The following is a 25,184-nucleotide window of genomic DNA, read 5'->3' on the forward strand; positions in this document are numbered from 1 at the left end:
GCGCACACACACGCTTATCGCGTCCGCGGGACAAAGAAGCGTTTCATCGCCTACTGCCTCCCGTAATGAGACTGATGCCGCTCTGTAAGCTTTGTGTATCAAGCGCAGAGTATCGTTTCGTAAGAAGCGCAAAGGATGTGCACACAAACTCGACCCACTTGTATTTCGGTGGAGGGAGGAGCAGCTCGCGATGTTTGCACTCACTCGCGCGCAGGCGTTAAAACCGTGTGTCCACACGACGACGCTTCTCTTTTATTTTTTCCTGATGTGCGTTATAGCCTAGGCGCTCGCGCGTGTGTGTTCTTCGGCTTTTTATGCTCTTCTGCCAATTTCATCGCCTCGGCGAGGAACTGACGAGGTGCGCATGATGCAATAGCGGCAAACAGAAGTGTAAGAGTCGCGAGTGCGAATCTCGATGCTTTTTGCAAATAGAAATGACTTGTTAACAAGATTAATGAAGCTCAACGGTAGGCATGCGCGCTTATGCTTTTTTTTCCACCGTTCGCTCGATGGAGCTGTGAGTTTTTGAATATTCATCGGGTTCTTGCGCGAAGACTGGAATACATCTTTTTTTTTCACAACTCGAGAGATGTCTCCTAAGAGTCTGTTTGTACGCTGCTCTTTGCGAGTGGCGAGAGCGGAACGTTTAAATAATAATCGAGGATAAAAAGCGTTCGGCGACGAGATCGTTATCTTTTCGTTTTTTTTTTGGAACACGCAAAAATTACAGAATTTTTATTCGCGCGCAGCTAACAGCGATTAATTATACCCTGCTCTCGCGCTCATTCGCATGCATTATTCATTCGAGTCGATTGAAGTGAAATTAATCATGCAAAAATCCATATCGCGTCGTTAAATTAAAGCTTTTATTATTCGCAGCCTCTGATTATTTCCAGCCTCGATCCGCATTAATTATTGCCAATCGAGTGAGAGCTGGCCTCCGCGCGCGGCTGCGGCTATAAAACGAAAATCACTCCTCGTTACTTTTTCCACCTCGACGTCGTCAGGCAGTATGTACAAGGCTCGCGGGGAAAATGAAATCCGCGAGTCTAATCGCGCTTCTCATTAGCCGGCTCTATTAAGTCAACGGCGTCGTTTATTGTGTTCTTACGAGGCTTGACGTGCGCGATTATTCTTTTACTTAATAATAATTACTCTAATTATCGAAAGAAAGTGTTCTATCTCTGTTTGCAGAGGAATTTCTCAAAAATTTCGTTTAATCGGAAGCTTTTAATTAGACCCGAGAGATAATTCGGAGGCCCGCCACGTCGCTCGAATGACTTGAGCAAACATTTCCGCAGACACCGAGAGCAGCTGACGAGCGAGAAAAAGAAAGAAGAGACGAAAAAGCGTTGACGCGCCGACGAAGTGAATCACGCGTCTGTAGTAAGCATTGACGTGCTACTTTCATGAGACGACTTCTTTTTTTTCGTTGGGTCTAGGCTTTTTATATCGGTTTTCGAGAGTGTCTTGTATATTATCATATTCCCAGAGAGAGAGAGAGAGAGAGCGCATTATGCAAATCGAAATCCATCGAAGGGACTCATTAACATTTTTGCTCAATCGATTGGAAGATGCTTCCGATAACCCACGTCTAGAACGTTAATAACTTTTCTTATATACCACACGCTGCCAAGCCATCGATTATGCACGCTAATTTTTTAGCTGCTAAAAATTTGTTTTCAATCACGACAACCTACGTCACGGCAAAATGTTTTTCCGATTCACATTCTTCGCCGGCGATGAAAAAGAGCGTTACGCGCAATCGAATTTTTTCACACTTCCACAAATCTTCCCAACAACCAACCTATTAACACAGATCCGCTCTCCCTTCTCGGAATACAATACTTTACGACTATGTGCGCACGTTCGAGTTATACATACTGTATACGACTCTCGTTTAAAAATGGCTCCCGCGGGTGTCCGCGCTCGCATATTTTTCTTAGCACTTTACGAGGCGGCCGCGATCCCCCTTGCTCGGCATTTTTGTGGCGACCCCATGCCGAAACCGACGAGAGCGTATAATAATAGATTTCGCCCGATCCGGGAGAAGAAAAAACACAAGGAGCGCGTATATACGGCGCGACCGAAAATACATATACCAGCGGCCGTTAGATTGCTTTGACGGAAAAATGACGGGGCGCCAGTGCAAACACGCTCATCGAAAGCCAATTTTCGCGCCGCTGCGGGCTCTGCGCTGGATTTAGATTGATCCGAGAGAGAAAAAGAAGAGAAGGAGATCACACCGCTGCGGTGTATGCTTTTAGTATCGTTCAATTTTTTACCAGCCATTACTCGCGCAGAAACAAAAACAGCTGCTGTTCTTCTTCAAGCTTCGCTCGATCAAACAGCAGTCCGAAATTAATTAGAACACGCCCTCCGAGTAGACGAATAACGCAAACTCATCGAAGAACCCCATACGCACAACAAAAGCGCGGAATTTTCGACCGACTCACGCACGCGACGATTAATCTATCCTCGAACCGGCTAAAATCGGCGAAACACAATTCGGGCCACTCGCCCAGTCTCCCTCAGCTTGATTACGGCTGCCTACAGGCGCTAAGTGGCAGGTGCGCCTGATCCTCCTCGTAAAAGTAATTACCGCGCGCGCGTTATCGCCGCCGCCGAGAGAGAGAGAGAGAGAGAGAGATTTGGCAGCGACGACGGAAGGCGAGAACGACGACGTATATATAGCGTGGAATCTAGTTATATTACCGGGAATAAGTTTCGCTTGCGGAGGGGAGAAAAGTGATTCGCTCGTGTTTTGTTTGCGCCGAGCTGTTGAGTGCTTGGTGTGCTGTTTTTTCTCTCCCAAAGAGTTCAAGCTTATTTTCGTGTTATTTATGCTTGCTTTTCTTCTCGCGGGGGTTTGTTGCTTTATTTTCGGAGAGTATATCGAAAATGTTGGTAATGCTTATTTTTGTTTTTACAGTCGCTCACTCGACCTCTCTCCGTTGTTTTCGACGGATGCGACGTCGTGACTTTTGATTTTCCTTCAATTTCGTAATGCGCGCGATCGCAGCTCACGTTCCGTCAACACGAAGTATATACTTCCTCTATTAGCTCTCGAGGGAAACTACACAATGCGCGAATTTCGAAAAAGTGAAGTTACGTAAACGCAACTGACAGAAACGATGGAAGACTTCGCTTTGGTATAATTGACAAACCGCTGCAACCGTTGTCTTATCGCTTCAGCGATTGTGTAAACATTGTCCGGGAATTTTTCTAATGATGGGAACAAAAAAGCATACGATTATCTTTTGAGTCAAATTACCTGTTTGTGCATTTCCACGTTGAGGCCGTAGGACATCTCGTAGTACTGAAACAGAGAAAGAAAAATTTTACGATTACTACCCTGATTCGTTTTACAGTCGAGCGTATAAATCATATAACTTCGAAGCGTTGTATGCCCAACGTCATCGCTCCGAATGCCCGCCGCGGTATTTCACAGCCTTATACAATTAAATCACGAGAGGGAGGGAGTTACAAGGAAATTCACCAGAAACGCAACGCGACCATAACCATCAACGTTACGTATTACACAGACGAACGCGTACTAGAGTCATTTGCACTAAAAGTGGAAGCGGTAGCAGCAGCCGGTGTAAAACGACGCACCGATAAAGCTTATCGGCATAACGCGGCGCTTGTGTGTATATATCTATATGAAAAGGAATCGGTTATTGCGAAAGAAGGAAAGCCATCCGCTACACGCCATCGGCCAAAACAACCGAGAGAGAGAAATCGCTCTCGGCGCCGAGTTGGAGCGAGGTTCTTAATTTTATGGGCCATTAGTCTGGTAATAATCCGAATTGATTGCGCCGTGAGTAAGTTACTATTCCGAGCGCTGCACGCGAAAGTGAGAGAGAGAGAGAGAGAGAGAGAGAGAGAGAGAGAGAGAGAGAGAGAGAGTTTGAATTAACGAGCTCCATAATACGCGCAAGGGGAGAATTTGGAAAACGTGAGGGAGCGATTTCGGCGTGTTTTCGCGTTGGTAAACATCCCAGCGGCGGCGACGACGAGACCTGCAGCTCCGTATAAAACGTCGCCTCGGAATCGGGAAAAAAATTTTCTCTCTCTTAAGGAAGAATATTAGCGAGCCGGTCTGATAAACGAGGCAAATACGAATTCGATTTCAACAGCAGCCGAACGTCAAGTAGTAGCCTAGAGCAAGCTGTTCGAAAATCGCGTAATTCATTACGTCTCGCGCGTGCATTAAGATCGAGGTAGAGAGCGAAGAGGAGGAGGAGGAGGAAAGAGCTAGCGTCGCGGAGAGAAGCAATCAAGTTTAATCCGCTGGTAGCTCCGACCCGATAAATCTTCGACTAGGTGACTTCCTCGCTCTCTCCCGCGCGCGCGCGGCATCGTGATTAATCGCGTTTAAACTAGTCGCCTTCGCGTCAATTAAAGTGTGCCGCCGAGAGAGAGAGACAGAGAGAGAAGAAGCCGATGCTGCTGGCGGAGGAGCAGTGGGAATCTCAAGAGGGAGACGTTTGTACATTATTGAGAGCTACTGCCGCGGAATTTCTATCTCAATCTGTCAGCCGGTCGTTCTCAGCTCCCTCTCCCGCATACACGAGAGCTCGGCGCGTGTTATTCTTTGTCGGATTGCCCAAGAAATCGTGAGCGAGGCCCGTTTCTTGCCCGCTTAGAAATTCTCGTATGTACATCCCGTCCCTCAATTATACACCGTTCTCCATGAAGTAAACAATTTGTTTTGCGCAACGAGCGATTTAATTCAACTCCGAGTAACACAGCAGGTCCTTAATCGAGCTCGAGCGTCGAATCTTTTCCGCCTCTCTGCGCGCGAGCTCCGAAAAAAGAGCGACTCCGACAGTTGCCGTCTTCGTAAATCCATCAATCAATCTTCTCTGTCGTGCCGTGCGGCCTTTCTCGCGCTCGCGCGCGGGGAGAATAAAACGCCGTCCGAAACGAGGCGACAATAACGAATTGCAGCCGCGGCGAGAGAGAGAGAGAGAGAGAGAGAGAGACGTGCGAGTGCGCGCGACTTCGTGTGCACGTGAGCGCGCGAGCTGGAGATTGATTATTTCGTCGGTGCAGCGGACGAGAAAGCGCGCGAGCCGAGCGTTTGTCTATTAGATGCCCGCCGCGAGGAATATGCGATCGGTTATGTGTCTGTATCTGTGTGTATAGGCGGACACGCGAGAACCGTATATTGTATAAATTTTAATGGCCCGCCGCCACTGCTGCTGCTGTTATTATTATTTTTTTTAAGCTGAGTTGAACACTGTGTACTAATTTTTTATTCGAACGCGAGTGGTCGTTTTAATAATGGCTCGAGAGAAAGAGAAACTCGTGTCGAGTAATTTCATACCGTGAGAAGTTTATCGATCGCGATTTGACAACATGGAAGCGATTTTTTCCAATCCGAAAGCTGACACGTTCCCGAAAGTGAGGAGTAAAAGCCTCGTTTCTCAAGTCCAATCTTCCTCCTGCGACAAATCCCAGCAATTATCTCTCGGAAAACAAAAAGATCCCACCCACAAAAGCCCTGGAACGAAGACCCAGTGAGCACAAGACCAGTCCATTATTCAAGCTTCTCATCTAAAAACCTACCGCAGCCGTAGCTTACCGATCGAATCTCAGAGAGAGAGAGAGAGAGAGAGAGAGAGAGAGAGAGAGAGAGAGAGAGAGAGAGAGAGAGAGAGAGAGAGAGAAGGCTCTAGCAAATAAGCCGCCGCTTCAGCACCCGTATATCTGTATAGCTCCCCTGGTAGAAATGTCAACGGTTCAATGGCTTATTTAACCAATAACGCCAATGAACCGCTTAGAAAACCGCTAAATAACCGCTTACTGTAATAGAAGCTTATGCACAGCTCCTTGCAGTTAATTTGCTTAAATTCAGTTTACTAGCCATACGTATACAATTGTGAGGTTAGAACTTTTATTAATAAATATAAATTTACCTATGTGATTGATTATAATTGAAAAAAGGTTAGGAAATGCAAAGGACATGTTACAATTTGTAGATAATATATTTAAGTTGTATCTAGATAGGTTAAGAGGTTAGGATAATCATCAGCTAAATGAATCAATTTAATTTTATTAATATTTTAATTTTTTACATATAGTATAGTCCTATACTACTATCTGAACAAGGTTTGTATGATACGCAATGCACTGCACTTCATTTCACTTGACCGTACCAAGTCAACTGTTATTTCATAATGTCATGCTGTCTGATTCAATAAGATAAATAAAAATTGTTTGTATTAGCAAACTAAATAATTCAAAATGCCTTGTTCAACAAGACTAAACTAAAAAAGTACCCATTCAAACCTTCATTGTGGTTTTGAGTACAAGAGATAAGAATTTCACATTTTTCTTGGTATGGGTGATTTTTGACCAAAATCTCAAATCAGTCAATTAAAGTAATAATACAATAAAGATTGCTTGAACTTATTAATCAGCTCTTGGCATTTTCAAAAAGAGTGCACATCAATAATCTTTATTGTGTTATTACTTTAATTGACTGATTTAAGACACATTTTTTGTTAAATTTTATCTTGGCAACCGTTAAAACAGTTAGCTAAGTCTAAAGGTCTTAACAAATTCGAACCGTTAATTTTCTACCAGGATCATTGTGCAATTACTCCCTCTCCGCTAGTCTATGCGCTTGCTCCTCTCTCGTCGACGAGCCGAGGAGAATAACTCGGAAACCGAAGCTCACTGCTACCGCCGCCGCCGGCCCCAGCGCAAGAAATTCCCAAGAGGATGCGCGCGCGAGCGGCAGTCAGCGTAAAGAGGATGCAATTAATGTTAAAGAGCCCGAGACACGGTTTTAGTGAGCGGTCGAGTCAGCAGCCGGTGATTATGGCGCGTAAACACGCGCGAAAAACTGAAGAGAGAGGACTGCAGCGCTTGCTCTGGGAAATGGGTCGAGAGCTCCTTGGTTTTTCGAAAAAGAGAGAGAGAGAGAGAGAGAGAGAGAGAGAGAGAGAGAGAGAGAGAGAGAGAGAGAGGGATATTGAGGGACTTGGATTTTTTTTGGAATGTGGAGGGTGCTCGGGAGTTTTCGAGAGGACGCGAAGTTTAGCCTGGAGTTTGTCGTTTTCAAGAGAGAATTATTGAAATAAAATTAGCAAAGATCGGTGTAACGAGCTACGAGGAGTCGCATAAAACGAGTAAACTAATTTGGCCAAGCCGTTGCCCGGCCAATATAGGTATTATACATAAATAGTCTACTCACCATAACGTAATGCCTGTGGGTCTCGATCCTCTCGGCCGCGAGTTTCTCGCACTCGAGTTTCATGCTGAAACAGAAGAAGAAACGAGAAGACGGTTAGCCAGTTTGTTGTACGTGTAAATACACGAAATCCGCGCTCCCAAAGTGAGAGAAAGACAGCGCGAACTTGGTAGGCAGCCAAAGAAGCCCGGGCGCGCATTATTTCTGGGAGCTGACAAAGTTTTCGAGAGCGATAAATGCGCTTCGCGATGCGTACTCTCTCTCTCTCTCTATCTCTCTCTCTCTCTCTCTACTCTCTCTCTCTCTCTCTCTCTGTGTATAGCTGCTGGTCTCGGATGTTCGAGCGACGCTTATACCTCCCGAAAGCTTGATTAGGACTGGCACTGAGTGGCTGCGGTTCGGTGCTTCTTCGTTATATATATAGCGTAGTTAGTCCGAAGATTGGCTTCCTGCGGGGATCATTACGGCGCGGCGAGAGAAAGGTTGCGCGCGCGGAAAATAAGCGGATTTCGCTATTGTTTTGGGAGCGAGAGAGCAGCTAAAATGTTTGGCGAGCAATTTGTCGACAGCGTACGCGGGGAGCGGTTTGTTTTAAAAACAAACGCCCGGACTTATTTAACTTTGAGAGAGAGAGAGAGAGAGAGAGAGAGAGAGAGAGAGAGAGAGAGAGAGAGAGAGTATATAGCGCGCAAAACAATAACAAGCGTCGAACTAAATATAAACGTGAATAGTTATTTCGTAACGCAGATGAACGCGATTCGCGAGCAGCAGCTTTGGGAACGTCTGATAAAATAATGGCTGCAATTCGTATCGGCTGCTATTAATCGTTTGATTAATTTGGCTCCCGGCTTATTTATATATACTATCGATGAATAACAGTTCGTCTGCAGCTCGGAGACTCGGTATACGTCTCGTAGATTCCCACGTTAATACAGTTCCGGGCCGCCTTTAAAAATGCATCGAGCCAACTTTTCTCGAGTGATAGATAATCACCCGCATAGTATACGAAAACTCCGCACCGCGCGCTGGCAATAATACAAAAAAGTCCATACACATCCGTCCCAACAATCAGCCCCGACGACCACGCCAGCATCATATGAATCGTCGATAAATCGCGCACGCGGAAGCGACACGACGACACACCGCGGGAAACTCTCTTTTCTTTTTTCCCTACTGCAACTCTGCACCGAGACGACCACTTGGCATTTTTTTCTCCTCCAAGCAACGATATAATACTTCTCTCTTTCTTTTCTCCGCCGGGAGAGACTGAGAGAGCTCCTCTTTTGTAAATCACTCGCGCGACTGCAGCTCTCCTTTTCTTGCGCTCGTCTCTCGCTCTCGCCTTTGTTCGATTCGCTCTCTCGTATACGCGGATATAGTTATATGGCTGTAGCGACGACGTCGGCGTGTATTTATTATTTACTGCGCGCGCGGCCGACTACGTTATATACGCAGCTCTCTAACAACTGTTAGCGCTTTATTTATAGCGGTTTTTCCCTACGCAGCTCTCGCTTGGCTTCAGTATACACACGCAAGTTTTAATTGGAGGTATACCCAAGGAGTGATGTTTCAATGAGGGCGCCGGTGCGTGTAGTTATAAGAGGGAACGCGTTTCGTTTTGTTTTGTTTTCTACCTAAGCTTTTCATCGCGAGGTGCTTTCTTTACGCTGTGAAAAATTGGCTTCTCGAATATTCACTTTGATTACTGCAATAAACGGGATTTCCTTCCTCCATCGAATTTCCATCGAACCGCGCACACGAGCGAATTGATTCCCGAGAGCAGCCTCTCAATCTCTCGCTCGAAAGAAGCGATAAAAGTCCTCGGTTTTCACGAGCTCTCCCACGGGTGCACAGCTGTGCAAAGGAGCGAATATAAAAGCCGGAAGGCCGGTGATTCGCGCGCGCGCACACACACACACACACACTCACACACACGCGCGAAATCGCGGCGCACGAAGCCGCGAACTTGCGGTTCGCCTACTTCGTTATATAGCCGCACCGCCGAGCGCGCGCGTACCACGCAAGCGAGAGACCGTAAAAGACGCTGCGGTATATTCGCGCGTGACTATTACAGATTTCCCAAAGTACCGGCTATTACGGCCGCGAAATTGCCATTCCCGCGCTAGACTATACTACTGCCACTGCTGCACGCTGCTGTATTATATATAGTCGTCGAGTTATAGAGCCGAGAGCGCGAGCAGATTTTGTGCCGGGGCTGCGATAATTAGATCTCTCACTTGCCGTTTTCATATGTTTTTCGTTGCTGCCGAGGTTCGGTTCTATAAGAAAAACTCACTGCCGGTTAAGCCTCGCGAGCGATAAAAAAATTCCGCGAGTACATTGTTTCTTTTTCCTCAAAAATACCTCTCATTTCGCGCAGATGTATATACAACTGGCTGCAGAGAGAGAGAGAGAGAGAGAGAGAGAGAGAGAGAGAGAGAGAGAGAGAGAAATCCGCAGAAGCTTGCAAGAGCTGCGGTTGTAAAAGTAACGTTTACGAGTCTCGCATTAACGAGGCTCTCTCTCGGCGAGTAGGCGGTCTATACTCGCTCTGCAATTTTCGCGGAGTTACACCGAGATTAAGAATACCGCGCGCGGGCGCGGGTATCAAACGGGTTATTTCGCTGAATTTTCGAACGAGTGTGTAGCGTGCGGGGAAAAAGTCCGAGAGAAACATTTACGTAAAGTGTATTTCTCCGCGAGGCGCGTACGTATACATGCAATTACAAAGGCTTATCGCGCTGAGCTCGAGTCGAGATTTTTTCTGTGTATCCCGTGTGTCGCGCGTAGGGAGAAGAGATAAGTGTCTATACACGAGTTTCTTAAGTATGGGGGTCAAAGTTGATAAATTATCGAGCGAATCAAATGTATCAGGCTCTTTTTTGCTTGATACGTGTGCGAGCGTTGAGAAAAGTACGTTTGTTGTGCTTTGAGAACGATGTACGATTGAGTCACTCGAGTCTACTTTCCGTGTAAATATTGCAATTGGAACACGCGAGACTTTGAAAAAGCTGTAATCTTTTGTACTAAACTCACGTATACTCGTCGTGTTAAGGTAATACACGTCGAAATCGAATTATCCTCCATCATAGTATACATATTTCGAACGCTTGAAGTGTGTTTCGCGAAGGTGTAATCATCACCGCACAATGTATTGGTTTTTATAATAGCGCCGATTTTCGTTCGAAAAGTACGCGCAGTTCTTTTATGACAGGCTATTAGCGTACAATAAAATATTTCTATGCCGCGCCAAACGATCGTAAACGGCCGTGTAATTATGTGGCTATATAAAGCGGCTGACTCACTTGTGATACTGGGCTTGTAAAAAATTGAATTCCTCCTTGATCCTATCGCAGGACTCGGTCACCGTGAATTTGAACTGCTGATTGGACTGTGGCGGCACCTGAAAAATAGAAAGTACGTTTCGTTAATAAAAATAAAATTAAGAGTCTCCTGCGAAAAAAATGATGTAGACGAGTGTATAACATTAGCACACACATTCCTCGCGAGATTCCGCGCAACTCACGCGGCGCAGCTTTTCGGAATCGCTCGCTCCTACACATCTATTTCCATCTATATATATTATACACACATCCGATAACCGGTACTCCAATCGAAAACACTCTTAATCTCCCGGCCGTAGCCATAAATAATCCCCCGGCGAGCCGTTAAAGAACCGACTAATTTCGAGAAATTTCGCGCGCAAACAACTCACTATGCATATATAAGCCGACGCAAAAGAAGGAGAAACAAATGGAGCTCGACACGGGCGTGAAAAAAAAGAAATCCGAAAAGTACAAAAAAAAGAGAAAGAACGCACAGGGGGGAACATAGAATAGCCCAGCCATTCGAATGCAAATGGCCGGCGGGTGCAAAGTGAAAAACAGCGGCGGCGCTCGCGCAACGCCTTCGAAGAGCGATAAAACATTCTCCGTGTTTCTTTTCCTTTCTTTCTTTTTTTCTCTCTCCCGCCTCTCTCTCTCTCTCTCTCTCTCTCTCTCTCTCTCTCTCTCTCTCTGCCTCACGGCAGCGATTCCCCGCCGGCGATACAAGCACGCACACTTTTTGCCCACGCGTGTGTATAGGTATACGTATCTATTATTACGTTAAACATCCTCGGTGTGGGCGAAACATAATTTTCTTGCTTCCCTCCCCTAAACGGCCCTCGCTCGTAAATAAAATTTAATTACAAAGCCGAGAGCCGGAGAGAGAATGCACGCGCCGGATTTCCTCTCGCTCGACGCACGCGCGCGCGCGCTCCTTCTTTTTCTCCCTCCTGCAGGCTTCGGGGCCGGGTAAAGTGCGAAAAAAGCGGTTTCGCGCATACCGGTTCGATCGTCGTCGAGGCTCGACCTGGAAATTTATGCGGAGAGCTGATTGCGCACATGAGTTCAACGTACCTGTATGCTGTGCCGACGACGACGGCGGCGGCGACGATTGCGAAATGATAATTAGAAACGTCGAAGTTTTAATTATATCGAGGGCTTTTCGTTCGGCGTATCTCGCTTTGGGAGAGCGATTACAGATAGTCTGGTATAATCATATGTTTATTATGTCGGCTACCGAGCTGATCCGAGAGCGAGAGAGAGAAAAATATCCGTGGAATGAGGAAATTCCGCAGCGTATTATTGGTTACGCCAACGCTGCCGCCGCTGTATATACCGAGATTAGACGTGGAAAGGTGCGGCGTGACGAACAATCATTGAGGAAAACGTTATACACGCTCGATTAGAGCCGAGTACGTATAAATATGTGAATGAAGCTATTGAGATTGCGCGCATTTCTCCGTAAAAGTCTGTTGGCTCAAGTGTTTTGGATAAAACAGATATTTCGAGCGCATGAATTATGCGCGTCTCGAGATAAGACGCGTATAGTGCACGTAAACAAACGTATGTAACAAAGCGGGGGGGGGGGGGGGGGGATTGATCGAAATTTATTGAGCAAACGACGTAAGTACGCGCAAAAAGCAGCAGTAACAATCCCGTCTCGCGCGTATTTGCGATTGGAATATACAAGCGATTCGTCATTTCAATAACGCCATTAGAGCCCCTCTCTCTCTCTCTCTCTCTCTCTCTCTCTGTCGAGTGCGCGCCATTACTTCGAAAAACGCAATTATCGGGGCGCGCATTAAACACACGTCGCCGTCCCAGATGCCAGATAGAGAAATACCGCGTCTAATTGCAGGTATATAGAGGCGTATAAAGCGAGAAAAAAGAGTCAGGCGTTCTCTCCTTGTGTATGCATGTATATAGCTGTAGATCGCAGCGGCCACTTAGCGAGATAAATAATCGTGCGCGGCTCTCGCGTATTTTATTAACGGCCGCGCGTCTAATTTACGTAATTAGAAATCTTCACGCGCGAGCGGGGATTTTCCCGCGGCTATATACGAGCCAGAGGAGAGGAGGTGATACCGAACGCGTCGTGTATATAGCCGCGCGCACCAATTAAATCGAATCGTGCAGCGCCGATATCGCTCGCGGATGAGAAATAATAGATGGATCGTACAGATATAGGTGCTCGCGGAGGATTATTGGTTTTGTAATGACCGATATACAGGTTCTCTTTTTTTCATTTCGCTTTTATTGTACCTCGATTGGGATTTACGATACGCGGAGTGTTTAGCGGTTAGGAAAAATTATTATCATCAGCAGCGACGAATGGAGATTACACTCAGCCATCAAGTGCAATATTTATGATAAGTAACCTCGAGCATCCGAAGCGTCATCGCGATTAATAGAAGAAAAAAAGAAGGCATATACGAGTAAGAGCGTAGATCCCGTCCGAGTAGGCCGCTGAGGCAAAAACAGTCGGGGCGCGCATCCTCTACACGTTTCTTTTTTGCCCCATCAGCGCGAGTAACAGCCAGTCGAGAAAAAAGAAGACAAACACGAAAAAAGTCCGGCTGAAATCCAGTACTAAATAACCTGCAAAAAGAGAAGCCACGTCGAAGAAGAGGAGGAGGAGGAGCAGGAAGAAGACAAGAAGAAAGCAAAGAAACCCGTCGAGAGAGAAAGAGAGAAAAAAGGGTAGAAGCAAGAGCCGACATAATCGTGGCTTGTGCGGAACGCGTGCGCGCGATTCTTCGCCGGCGATAGCCGCCGGCCCCGACTACGACGATTTATCGAGGCTACTCTCTTCTCTTGCAAGAATCTCTCTCTCTCTCTCTCTCTCTCTCTCTCTCTCTCTCTCTCTCTTACGCGGCGTATACCACAAGCCTGCATATCGGATTAAATTAATTCCGTACAGCTGTTCGCCGCCGCAGACCCACTTTTTCTTCGGCGCATCGCACACACACGCAGAGTCGGCTGGTGATCTCGTTTGCGCAGCGAGTGACGAGATTGATCTTTATCTCTCTGCCGCCGCCGCCGCTGCGTACGGTAATTTTTTCGAGTTGACAGATTTGCAGTTTGGATTCATCTCGCTGATTATAGAATAAGTTTTGAGAGTGTGTACGTGCAAGAGTCAAAAGCAGCGATGTAAAATTGATGATTCAATTAGAGGCTCGACAAGCCGGGAGATCGGCTGCAAATCCATACATCTAAATAAAGCAGCCCGAGTAGCATCGTGTCGGGTGCTTCGGACAAAGCGATGCTGCTGCTGCCGCTGCTGCTGCTGTTGAGAGCGCCGAAGGCAGTTAGGTGAAGGGTCAGCAGCAGTGACATCGCGCCCAAGGTACAGAGAGAGAGAGAGAGAGAGAGAGAGAGAGAGAGAGAGAGAGAGAGAGAGAGAGAGAGAGAGAGAGAGAGAGAGACAGGGCAGATCAGCGATCTATAGCTGCTGTACACGAGCGTCAGTAGTGCTAGTAGTAGTGGACTCGAGCACAGCCGGCCGATTAGGCGTGTATAGAGATTCCCACTAGTGGCCGCCTGTGTACACACGTGCACACAAGGGCTTTGCGACATCTAAGGGTTTACAGACACACGCGCGCGTATACTCGCCCGATTCAATCCGCCCACACAGTCGCGCACGGGCCGACGGGGGGGAGGGGAGCTATCCCTCGAATACACCGTATATGTACAGAGGGAGCCTGTTCGTGGATGGAGAGCGAGGGAGAGAGATAGTGAGCAAGTGTTAATTACATGTTTGCGGTGTCCGCGAGGATTACACGCTACAGCCGAAACTATGAGCTCGTGAGCTACAGCTGTGCGCCGTCGGGGGACTGGCTGCTGCAGCAGGCCTGTAAACGGTCGCAGTAGCAGCAGCAGCAGCTAATATAAACTCGCTTTTCCTTTCGGCTCCTTTTATGTGCGGAGGAGAGCTTCAGAGGCACGGAGGAGTCGCGTCATTATATTATGTTGCGAGTCGTTGAATTTAGCGGCGCGCTGCAGCAGTAAAGTCTATTATACGCTTCCTCGGGAGGAGCTACAGGCCCGGGGTTTATTGTCGTTCTGATACGTCGTTTATTGTTATTGCCAGACCTGGCCGAGAGTAGAGGAGTCGTCTCACGGCCGCGACCTTCGATCGGCTCTCAGCTCTTTTTCAGACGTCGATAAATCAAGCGAGGCGAGAAAAAATCTCATTGCCAGTTATTCGTTCTCCTCAAAATTAATGACACGGATGTATCGGAATTCTCGCGAAATTAATTAGCGCGAATAATCGTCCTCCTATATATACCCTGCTGAAATCGCCCAAACGACTATGCATATAACACACAGGGCGGATTTCCGCGGCTCGGACCAGTAAGGAACAAGAGTATAGTCGGCGTCGAGGTCAGCGCTCCCTCTCTCGCGTTAAATTTCCCGAGACTGTACAACACAGAGAGAGAGAGAGAGAGAGAGAGAGAGAGAGAGAGAGAGAGAGAGAGAGCTGCAACAGCGGCGGCGGGTGTAACGGAAAGGGAGAGTTCGAAGTAGGTATAGAGGTGCGGCGAGGCCACGGATGAGGGAAGTCGTGGTTTCGCGGTCGATGCGGTTGCGGCTTAGGCAAATTGAGATAGTTCGCAAACCACCGACCCGCCGCCGCCGCTGACCTAACGCCGCCGCCGCCGCCGCTGACCTAACGCCGCCGCCGCCGCTGCTGGCCCGTTCCGACGCGGACTCGCTCTGTACTTTAACGTTTCACGATCTCGATTTTCGCTTGCTGATGCGTAAAAAATAAAGGGAGCGAGTTGTTCTCCCGAATACGCGCACGTGTATCGGTACAGCAATTATAAATTTCCGAGAAAGTGAAGAATATTTCGCGACCGCAATCGCGCGCAGGGAAAAAAGTTTCTCCGATGCATCAGCTGCGCCGCGCGGGCGTTTAATTTATTAAACTGCAAACTCGTCTCTCGGTTCGATAATAACGACAGCCGCACACGTGCAGGCGGACTTTAAACGCGTCGAAACAGCCGTGTAACGAAGAACCGCAAAATATGTATGTTGTATAAAAAGTTCATCGAAACGAGAACGTAGTAGCAGTCGAGAGAGGGGAGAAAAAATATACGTATACGCATCACCCGCAGAGGAAATCGAAAAATGCATCGGCAGCTCGGAAAAATTCTCGTGGGAGTTGTTTGTCTGCAGCGAAGCGCCGAGTGTACAACCGGAGAGAGAGAGCGAGAGAGAGAGAGAGAGAGAGAGAGAGAGAGAGAGAGAGAGAAACGGAATATCGGAGACACCGTCGCTGCAGGTCACGGAAATCAGAATTAAAATAGAAAAAGACACTTGCGCGCTCGTAGATAGAAGCGCAACGGAGTGACGTCCATCGGTTTTCCCGTACATTTTCCGATTGAAAACTATGTACTCTCTCTCGTTGAAAATATTTGAGGAGCGGGAACTTCTCCGCTCGGCGGCGCTGGATCGACGGTAATAACTTCCGAAGCCGGGAATCGATATTGACTCAGGCAGTGTATACCTATACACAGAGGGAGGGAGATAGAGGAAGTGTGTTTCTCGAGCAAATTTTAATTTTCCAAAGTAATAGTCCAGTGTAAATCATCCTCTCGTGCATTTATATACACCGTCTGTGTTTGCAGATTTCGGATTATAAACGCGACCCACACACACCGACACAGCTCATCGGTTCGCGTTTTACATCTCCGCGGCCGGGTCTGTCCAAATATGTGTCTACATCAAATCAAGCGCGCGTATTAACATTAACAAATCCAGAGACTGTGACCCCAGCATCCAATAATCTCTCTCCACGCGTGAGTCGCTCGAATGAAGCAAGAATATTTCTGTTTTTCGGTCAATATACGCGTAGACATAGAACGAGTGCGCGCCACTGACCTCCGAGCAAACAAGACACACACTGCATTGTATTTGTGTGCTTAGCCCGGCAAATATTAGCTGTACCATATCGCTTATGGTGCTGCGCGCGCGCTTGTTCGTTCCGTCGGCGCGCTGAGAGCCTATACTGGAACGACGACCCCTCTACACACACGTGCGCGCGACGTGTGTGTGTTTATCTCGCTCTCTACTCGTCGGCTCGTGTGTGCGTAGGAGGCGGAAAGTATAATACAGAGCAGCCTCGAGAAGGGGAGTCGAAAAATATACGGACACTTTTAATATTTCCGGCAGAAGGCTGCGGTGTATAAGGGAGTAGTGCGCGCGTTGTACGAGTGGCAGTTTTCGGGTTATTCCTCGGTGAACAGGTGTGCGTGTATGGAGAAGAATAGGTATCGCGCTGAGAGCATTGTTGTGTATCTTTTCTTCGAAGCGCTCGATCGAGGAGAAGCTCGCTTTCGCGCAATGACTGCTGCTGTTGCGGTTATTATTTCAATTGGCTTTTGCGGTTTCTCCTGCATGATTGTCTCTCGCGCGAGAGCTTACTTCCGAAGAGCTGCGCTGGGCCCGTTGTAAAAGTTTATACCGAACGCGTCCTTGTGCAATAATATTTGTGCCTGTATACAATATACACTCAAACTGAACGATCTTATTGAATTACGAACGACGCGTCGATATGTATTGCAAAGAGCGCGCTTGTAATTTACAATGCGCGGCCGCGCGCGTATTTGAATTTCTAATGCAAGCGCGCGAGGAGTAGCAAGACAGCGAAAGCCAATGTTTATTCATAGTCGGCGTATGATCGGTGCTCGCGGCGCGGCGAGTATATCTGAAAGTCGTACCATTCGCGATGAATAATACGCGGCTTTGCAAACACTCCCCGCTATATATGTATATGTATTTGTACGCGCTTACGCGATAACGGACGGACGTAGAGAGTTGGGAGAGGGAGGCGCGAGTTGAAAAGTGTAATTTCAAGAGAAATTTCCTTGATAAAATCACGAGCAAACAAGCGGCAAAACAAACACGCCGAATGTAATGCTTTATCTGTGTCCGTGCGCGCCTGTCTCCCTCTCTCTTTCTCTCTCTCTCTCTCTCTCTCTCTTTCTCTCTCTCTCTCTCACACTCTGTGTATACGTTTCATTAGCGTCGCGTCCGCGAAATGTACATTGTAAAAGTGGGCCGCGAATTTTCGCAAATCCCGCTTCGGTTTGTTTTTCTGCCGCGTCAAGCGCGTTGTTGTGTATTCGCCTGTTTATTTTTCAGCCCAACGAAAAATGTTTGTCGCATTTCCAAGCCGTTTGTTTGCTATATGTTACGCTGGGGAACTAAAATTGTGTACTTAAGTATTTTTCATCCCGTATCGACGGCAGCTGTCACGAGTCCGAGAGGAAGAGACACATGCCGAGTGCAAGATGTAGTGTAGAAGCTCGGAGAGAGCGTCTGCTTGCACAATGATTAGATATCCAATAAGTTACAGAACCTATATGCTCGAGCCGATAAAGAGCTCGAAGAGCTGCGTCGCGCGAGGCAGCAGCTTTTCGCGCCGCCTTTGTTTGGACGCCGATATCGCGCGCGCATCTGTTGGAAAGCGCACGGACGAGCGTCAATATTGGAACTGTGCGCCCTCGTGTGTGTGCGTGTGGCGCGTCGAAAAAAACAAAATAACCCGCCGCCGCCTTGAAATTGATTGCCGTCGTATAGCGACGTGGCTTCTAATTGCCATGCGTTGCGTGACGCGATGATATAGGTGCGAATGACGGCTTGTGGCTTCTTTTCGATATGCCTCATTTGCATCGGTGGGGATCAATAGGAATTTCGTTTCGAAAAAATTATCCGCCAACTCGGTTTCTTCGAAAAGCCACCGTGTCCATCGTGGAATTCGAAGGCATACACACAGAAGCTCACGCCGTATGCCGTGAACATCGGAATATCCCGGATACGTTATTGGCCGCCGCAGGCATCAACGACGACGACGGTAGCCAAACGATGCGCACACCGGCAGCGGCAGGAAATGAAGCGAGTCTCGCGCGCCTCTAAATAGCTCCAGCCCTTCGATTTCGGGATTAATTCGTCGTCGCTGTGTGGTTCTCTCTACTACGCTCTACTCCTGGCGATAATTCGCGTGAAAGAGAGATAGAGAGAGAGAGAGAGAGAGAGAGAGAGAGAGAGAGAGAGAGAGAGAGAGAGAGAGAGGGAGAGGGCTCGTATAATACAATTACGGCTTTCGACTACGATCCCCAATCGGCTGGATTTCTCTCCCCTTTCTATACAGCTATACCCGCACGTGGTGTACGAGGGAGAGCGGAGAGACTCATTGCTCGTATTTTCCCCGGGCGCTAATTGCAGCGGCGCGCGAGCATCGACATCTTAAATTACCCTGGGAATGAAGATAGTCGCTCCGTTTTATCGCCTCTTCTCTTTCTCTCTGCTATACTCGCGGAAGAAAAAGTAAAAGTGTCCCTCATAAACAAGAACAAGCGTACAGTCCGTTGAAGCGAGAGAAAATGGAAAAAAGACGATCGCCCAAAGTAATACGAGCGCCGTCGCTCTACAGTTTCTTCCGCCGAGTGTTATACACACACATAGGTAGCGAAGTGGGCTTCGCAGGAGTTTGCGCCCGGCCGCACGTCGTCGAAACTCTCTCGGGTTTCGCTGGTGCAGCAGCTGCCCTCGCTCCTCTCTCGAGGTCTTCTTCGCGAAATATTTCTTGCGCGAACAAGTTTCCGGGGGCTGCTGATGCCGAGCGCCGGTCTTCCGGCGTTATTAGAGTTCCCGCGCGCGCAGTTATCGCTTTCGCTCCACTGCGGCCGGGGGTATTAAATGTTTTCGAGAGCACGCGGGGGAGAGAAAGAAATTATGTTCGAGGAAGTAATTTCGAGTTGCGAGCTGCCTCCGGCGGATTCGTTTGATTATGACTTAATTGCGCTGATTAATGGAGGGAGACGCGCTCGCTGCTGCTCGAGTAAGAGAGAGAAAGGAGGAGGGGTAATTGGAAGATGATAATTGAAAGGAGCAGCTTGCTGTATATAAAGTGTGACGGCCGACGGTTTGATGGCGTGTTGTGTTCTTCGATGGTTATCCCGCGGTGGTGTGATTACGTGGATGATTAGGTATGAGCTAGGAGATTGGAAACTTCGTAATTGGAAGTCTCGTGTATGGTTGTGCACTACTATAAAAATATCTATTTCTCTATATAGTCGCGAAAACTCGAGCGTTCACTCGCTCGAGGAAGAAAATCGGCGCAAAAAAAGGCAATAATCCGAAACTGTTTTCACTCGGGCACAGCTATCTACGCAAAACGGTGCAAAAAAGTTTAATATCCATACAACTGCTAAATCCATACGTCGATACACCAGCGTCAGATTGGCCGAACGAGACGAAAAAAAGCTGCAGATTAAATATGAAAACAGTGCCTACCATTATTTCCGCGAACGTCATCAGACAAAAAGAGTATACTCCCCGTTACACCCCTTGGTCGGAGAACTCTACTACCACCATACTATTACGGGCTTCTCTCGCGGCGCGTATTCATTATACTCGCCGCCTTGCATATCTCTCCGTGTCTTTCCTCGCGGTATATAGAGCCGCAGTGCTTATACGTTTGCGCGTAAATATTTAAATCTCTTTTCTTTGTTTGGCGCTATCTGCTCCTTTTTTGCTTCGGCTATTCCCGAGCCGCCGATCGATTGTCTCCTACATGACCGTGTGTGTATGCAACGCCTCTGGTCTAAAAGCGTATGCAGCGGCGATTTATAGTAGACGAAGGCCAGACGGCTGCCGCTTTCACGGCGGTAAATCAATCGCGAGAGATTGTTTATCAATAGCGCGAGTTTTTCCATTGTGTCTCACTCGGCGAGTGAGTCGCGGCCGCGCGTTCGCGGTTTATTTTAATGGCGTTGTTTTCCTTGCGCTTTTATCATTAGCATTGAATCGTAGACGCGAGCGAAATTCACTACTGGTTAAGCGCATCCCCTCTTCTAGAGACTCCAGAGCCATTAATCTAGACCACTTGCTTACTCACAAAAAAAAGAAGAAGGAAAGAGCGTTCAACCCCTCTTGAACGAGCATTGAATCCGAAATCCGTCCTGACAGCGCCTTAATTTTGCACTTTTCAAGTCTCATTGAGCGCAAAAGCGTCCCCACAAAAGGCCGCACAATGGAATCACCGACTGGAGGAATGAGCGAAGAAGAAAAAAAAGGAAGAACAGCGCTCTACTCACCGACACGCACGCACGCACGCACAGGTTCGGTGCAACCCCCTGTGAGAAAGAGCCGCACAATGGCCCCCTTTTGTTCCCGTCTCGCGAGAAGAGAATAAGAGGAAGATCGTTGGACACGAACCGAATGCGCGAGTACACCTACATTGGCTCTCTCTCCAACGTTTCAGGGGGTTTGAGGAACGCGTGCTGCGAAGGGTGAAAGGGACAAGTCGAGCAAACAAGTTGAGGCCGAGGACAGTGTGCGTGTATATGTATTATGCATTAAACAATGTCGCGCGCGCGCGACGTTTCGAGAGAGAATCAACCGAGGGGTTGGTGATTTTTCGTACGAGGTCAATAGTTGGCGCGTTCTTTGAATATATCCGAGCGCAGATTTTCAGGATAACGCGATAATTCATTCTGGAGTGTGCGCGTACAGCGTTGAACGAATGACAAGAGGTATTCGAAACACGAGCCGACGAGAGTTTTTTCGTTTGATATTCGGTGTCATAAAAAATTTTAATGACGCAGTACTACGCCGCGCGTATGTATATGCATCAAACGGATTCTAACCCATATTTTACAGTCCATCAAATGAAACGCGAAATATTTCACTGCGAGCGCGGACGGATTTTCGAATATAAATACGCCGGTCTGTCACCGCGCGTAGTTTGATATTTTCCACGAGTGCGGAGAGGCTATACACACGCGGAAACTTTTGCATATCGCATGGCACACGCGGCAAGCATCGCAGTTCGCGTATTTTGCGGCAGCTTATATAGATTCGAGCTTCAGAGAGTGGGTTTGCTGCCGAGCCCGTCGTCACCGAATACTCTTTTGCCGATAAAAACAGATAGATTTTTGCTGTCTGTCGCTGTTGTTCTTTTATCGCGCGAACTCGAATGATCAACATTATTCGATTACGCGCTCGGCGCAGCGTGGCTTTTCAATACAGCTCTTTCTCTCTCTCCCGTCTCAATTTCATTTTATTTTTATCCGCGGGAAATGCGAGCTTTCGCGTGTATTCTCATCAGTCCCGATGTCAAATTTCATATCGTTCGTTCTTCGTATGATTAAGCGCTGCTGCTGTATGTATACGATGATAGCGAAAAATATATCTCGATTTAACGACGATGTCAAATCGAGAACGAGTATTTATGATAAAGCCGCAAATAAAGCGTATGGATATAAAAATTTTCATCGCGTTACGGTTATAGGTGTTACCGCAACTCGTACGATTTCCTATACGCAGCTGTAATATCTGACTGACTCGCGGAGCAGCAGCAGAGAGAGAGAGAGAGAGAGAGAGAGAGAGAGACGATACGCAGCTGTGATTCACCGTTTGCCCAAGTCGAATGTGTATACGTTGAGACGCGCGCGCTGCGGCGGATCGATCAATAACCGCTCGGTTGTTTGCCCCTTCGACTCCCTCTTTTACGCTTCTTGCGCGCTCTCCTTCCGCTTACGCCCGTGTATCTCGAGACATATATGCGCGAGGCATCTGTCACTTTATCGCGTAGGAAATTTTTTAGACGGACCAGCTTTGCGTTTTCCGTGAAATCAATAAGACTCGGAATCGACTATCAAAACGAGTTTGCATACAAAGGGCCGTAACTTGTACAACGTGTGTAACGATGCATTGATAATTTTTAAATAGTATAATGTCGTGTAAAAAGAAGAAAGACCTTAATACACCCCGTTAAAAATACACCCATCCTCGTACTCGGTCATTATCCAATAAATACGTCGCATAATACGACTATAGCCTACTGCGCCCCTCGACCTCGGCGTACAATCACATAATTGCACAGAACGCTCTTTCTTTCTCTCTCTCTCTCTTTCTTCGTACATGCAAAAAAGCGTAATGGGCGGGTAGCCAACGCACAGAACTACGTACATACACCCCCCCCGCTGCAGTGTACACTGCACCACACGGAAAATTTCCAGGGGGAGAACATAAGCAGACTCGCCGCTGCAATTTCGTAATGATCAATAAGCTATTTATTCGCGCGACAGGAATAATATTTGCACGCGCGAGAACACGCCAAAATACAAAGCCCATGCCTGTGTCAACCTCGACCGCGACGCGTGTGTGCACACTGCCGGCTGACGTGGGGAAATCATGCGGAGCGCGAGAGCCGACGCCGTATACGCGATGTGTATATATAGTTGTAAAATATATAATCCGAGCGCGATCGTAAAGTTGCGCGCGGAGTGTGGTATAGTCCCGTCTCGATTTATTGGTATTTGATGTGCGGAGGGAAAAATAGTACATAGGTTTGTTTGCGCGTGTGTGTATAACAACGACCAGCCCAGTGGACTGTATTATTTATTCAAGCACCGAATGCAAGAGAGAGAGAGAGAGGGCTCGATTAATTTATTGACTATAATATTTCGTCGCTGCAGCACAGGATTTTAGTAGTCCCGCCAGCGCGTGTAATTTCGCCTGGAGAGGGAGAGTCGAATTGATAATATCGACGCGGCCGGCCCCCGGCCGGGTGTATAGTTGCGTGGAGTGTATTTCGATTGCCGAGTGATTATTACCTTAGTGGCGGTTTGATTGTGGGGAGCTTTTGGAAATTAGTCGTTTTCACGGTAGGTTTATTGGACGGCTGAAATTGTCAACTGAATTGATCAGCGCTATTGCAAAATCAATTTCTTTTTAATAACCTTATGCATTTGGAACAATTTCAATGTACGAATTGAATATTATTAAACCCCAAAAATCAGACTTAAATTCATTCGCCTGTCTATATTTATCGAAAGAAAACGAGATATAAAAACTTTTTAAAAATTTTCAAAGCCCGCTTTCTATATTCAATTTCAGAGTATAGAGAACAAAACATTTACCCCAAATGTATTCCCGCGAATCGGGTTAAATTTCGCCGCTGCGCCGCCGCTGCCGCGACCACGTCCATATACAATTTTCCACGGTGGTAAACGCCGCAGCGATATGCATTGGTAATTACGCGGCGGAATGAACGAGCCAGCGTTACGTGTAATTGCCGCGCGAGCCGGCCTTATAAACTCCCATTGTGCAAATATATAGAAGCGAAGCGCGCAGCATCATCAGCCGCTGCGCCGGTTCAACGCAACGCGCCCATAGCAGAGGAGAAATGTGCATACTTTTGTGTACACGTATAAACGCACCGATCGAACGTTTTTCTTTTTTTCTCGATCCGTAACTGCATGATCCGCGATGAATTTTTTTTCACGATTGTGATTTTTTGTTTGTTTTGCATAATTTCATACAAAACGCCACATCAGCGATCGTTGGAATAATTCAAGCGAAAGTCAAAACTTTTTTCCGCGCGCATTTATTATATTTTAACGCGACGACGAAAAACGAAAATCGCGATTAATAATACTCGATAATGATTTCCACTCGGCTAGCGCGGTATTTTTTGCCTTGATATAACTAAATCTGCACGAAAATGTATTATGTGTATGCGTGTAGGTATGCATATAGCGGAAGCGGGAAATTTTCGATGCGCGAGTTATATACACGGGCGACAGAGAGAGAGAGAGAGAGAGAGAGAGAGAGAGAGAGAGAGAAAAGCAAACCGTGCGCCTGAAATATTGCGATAATGGCGACCCACTCGTTCGCTTCCACGCTCGGATTTTATCGGACCGAATAAATTGTAATCTTCATTATCAATGATTATACGTTGCTCCAGCTCGCCTCTCTCTATCTCTCTTTTTTATTATGCGCCTCTCGAAGCGTCGTTATATTATTTGCCGTTGTTTTTTTTTCCTGACGTGTGTGCGAATCATTTGGAAATTGAATATTCTTTGTGAGAGGGACGCTGCCGTTACATATTCATTTAATGCTCCATAAGTTTATACCGAGCGTTTATTGTTCAATAGACAAATACTGCCATTATCGTCTCGTTTCACTGTAAACGCGTTAGCGATGAGCATAAACCGTAATACTCTCTTTCTCGATAATTATTACTCTCTCCCTCTCTAACCAATAAAGCCTCCCTCATCATACTCGTATAACAGCTTATTATACGTATAAGCGCGAGCATTAAAATTATACTCAACAGTTCCGCCATACACACAAACAGCTTTCGGGAGACCCCAAAAGCTCCGATGAAATTTCATTCGTCGTGAAAAGCAAATTACGCGAGCAACACGTCATCCTCCTCCGAGTTTATATACGAATTCCTGCCTTCGACTCCGTATACGTATAATATCCTATATCCTCCTGCACACACGACTGCGTCCTCGTATCGCAACTATAATAACAGAGAGAACTGTATACGCGCCTGCGCCTGATCTTTACGTCTCGCGATATTTCCGTGCGAACGACGCAATCAAAGCTGCAGCATGTGCGCGGCGCATCAAACGTCTAACCCACTTCCTTCGCGATTCCGACTACAGCGTATAGAGCTATATACGGATAATACGTATACACACTCGAGAGCGGGAGTTTAACGTCGTCGTCGTTTAACTCGAAGGGAGCCGTGCAGCGGAGAGTCGAGTTATTAACGAGTTTCGGACTCTGTCGGTTTAACGCGGGGGGTTGAGAGGGATCGGTTTATGGGTATAGAGCTCGGGTTCCGTGGC

The 25,184-nt window shown here is 47.2% G+C and overlaps 1 protein-coding gene across 1 annotated transcript in view; it reads right to left on the reverse strand.

The window, feature by feature from the left end:
- Window positions 1-25,184, reverse strand: part of LOC100117159 (protein groucho) — a 53,005-nt gene that overhangs the window by 19,303 nt on the left and 8,518 nt on the right. Inside the window, exons 2-4 of the mRNA XM_001601429.5 lie at window positions 10,510-10,607; window positions 7,208-7,271; window positions 3,275-3,319 (exon numbers count right to left, since the gene is read on the reverse strand). Of these exons, the coding sequence (XP_001601479.2) occupies window positions 3,275-3,319; window positions 7,208-7,271; window positions 10,510-10,607 (207 nt within the window). The remainder of the gene's footprint in view (window positions 1-3,274; window positions 3,320-7,207; window positions 7,272-10,509; window positions 10,608-25,184) is intronic.

Source organism: Nasonia vitripennis, chromosome 2 (genome assembly GCF_009193385.2).
Source record: "Nasonia vitripennis strain AsymCx chromosome 2, Nvit_psr_1.1, whole genome shotgun sequence".
Taxonomy (NCBI): domain Eukaryota; kingdom Metazoa; phylum Arthropoda; class Insecta; order Hymenoptera; family Pteromalidae; genus Nasonia; species Nasonia vitripennis.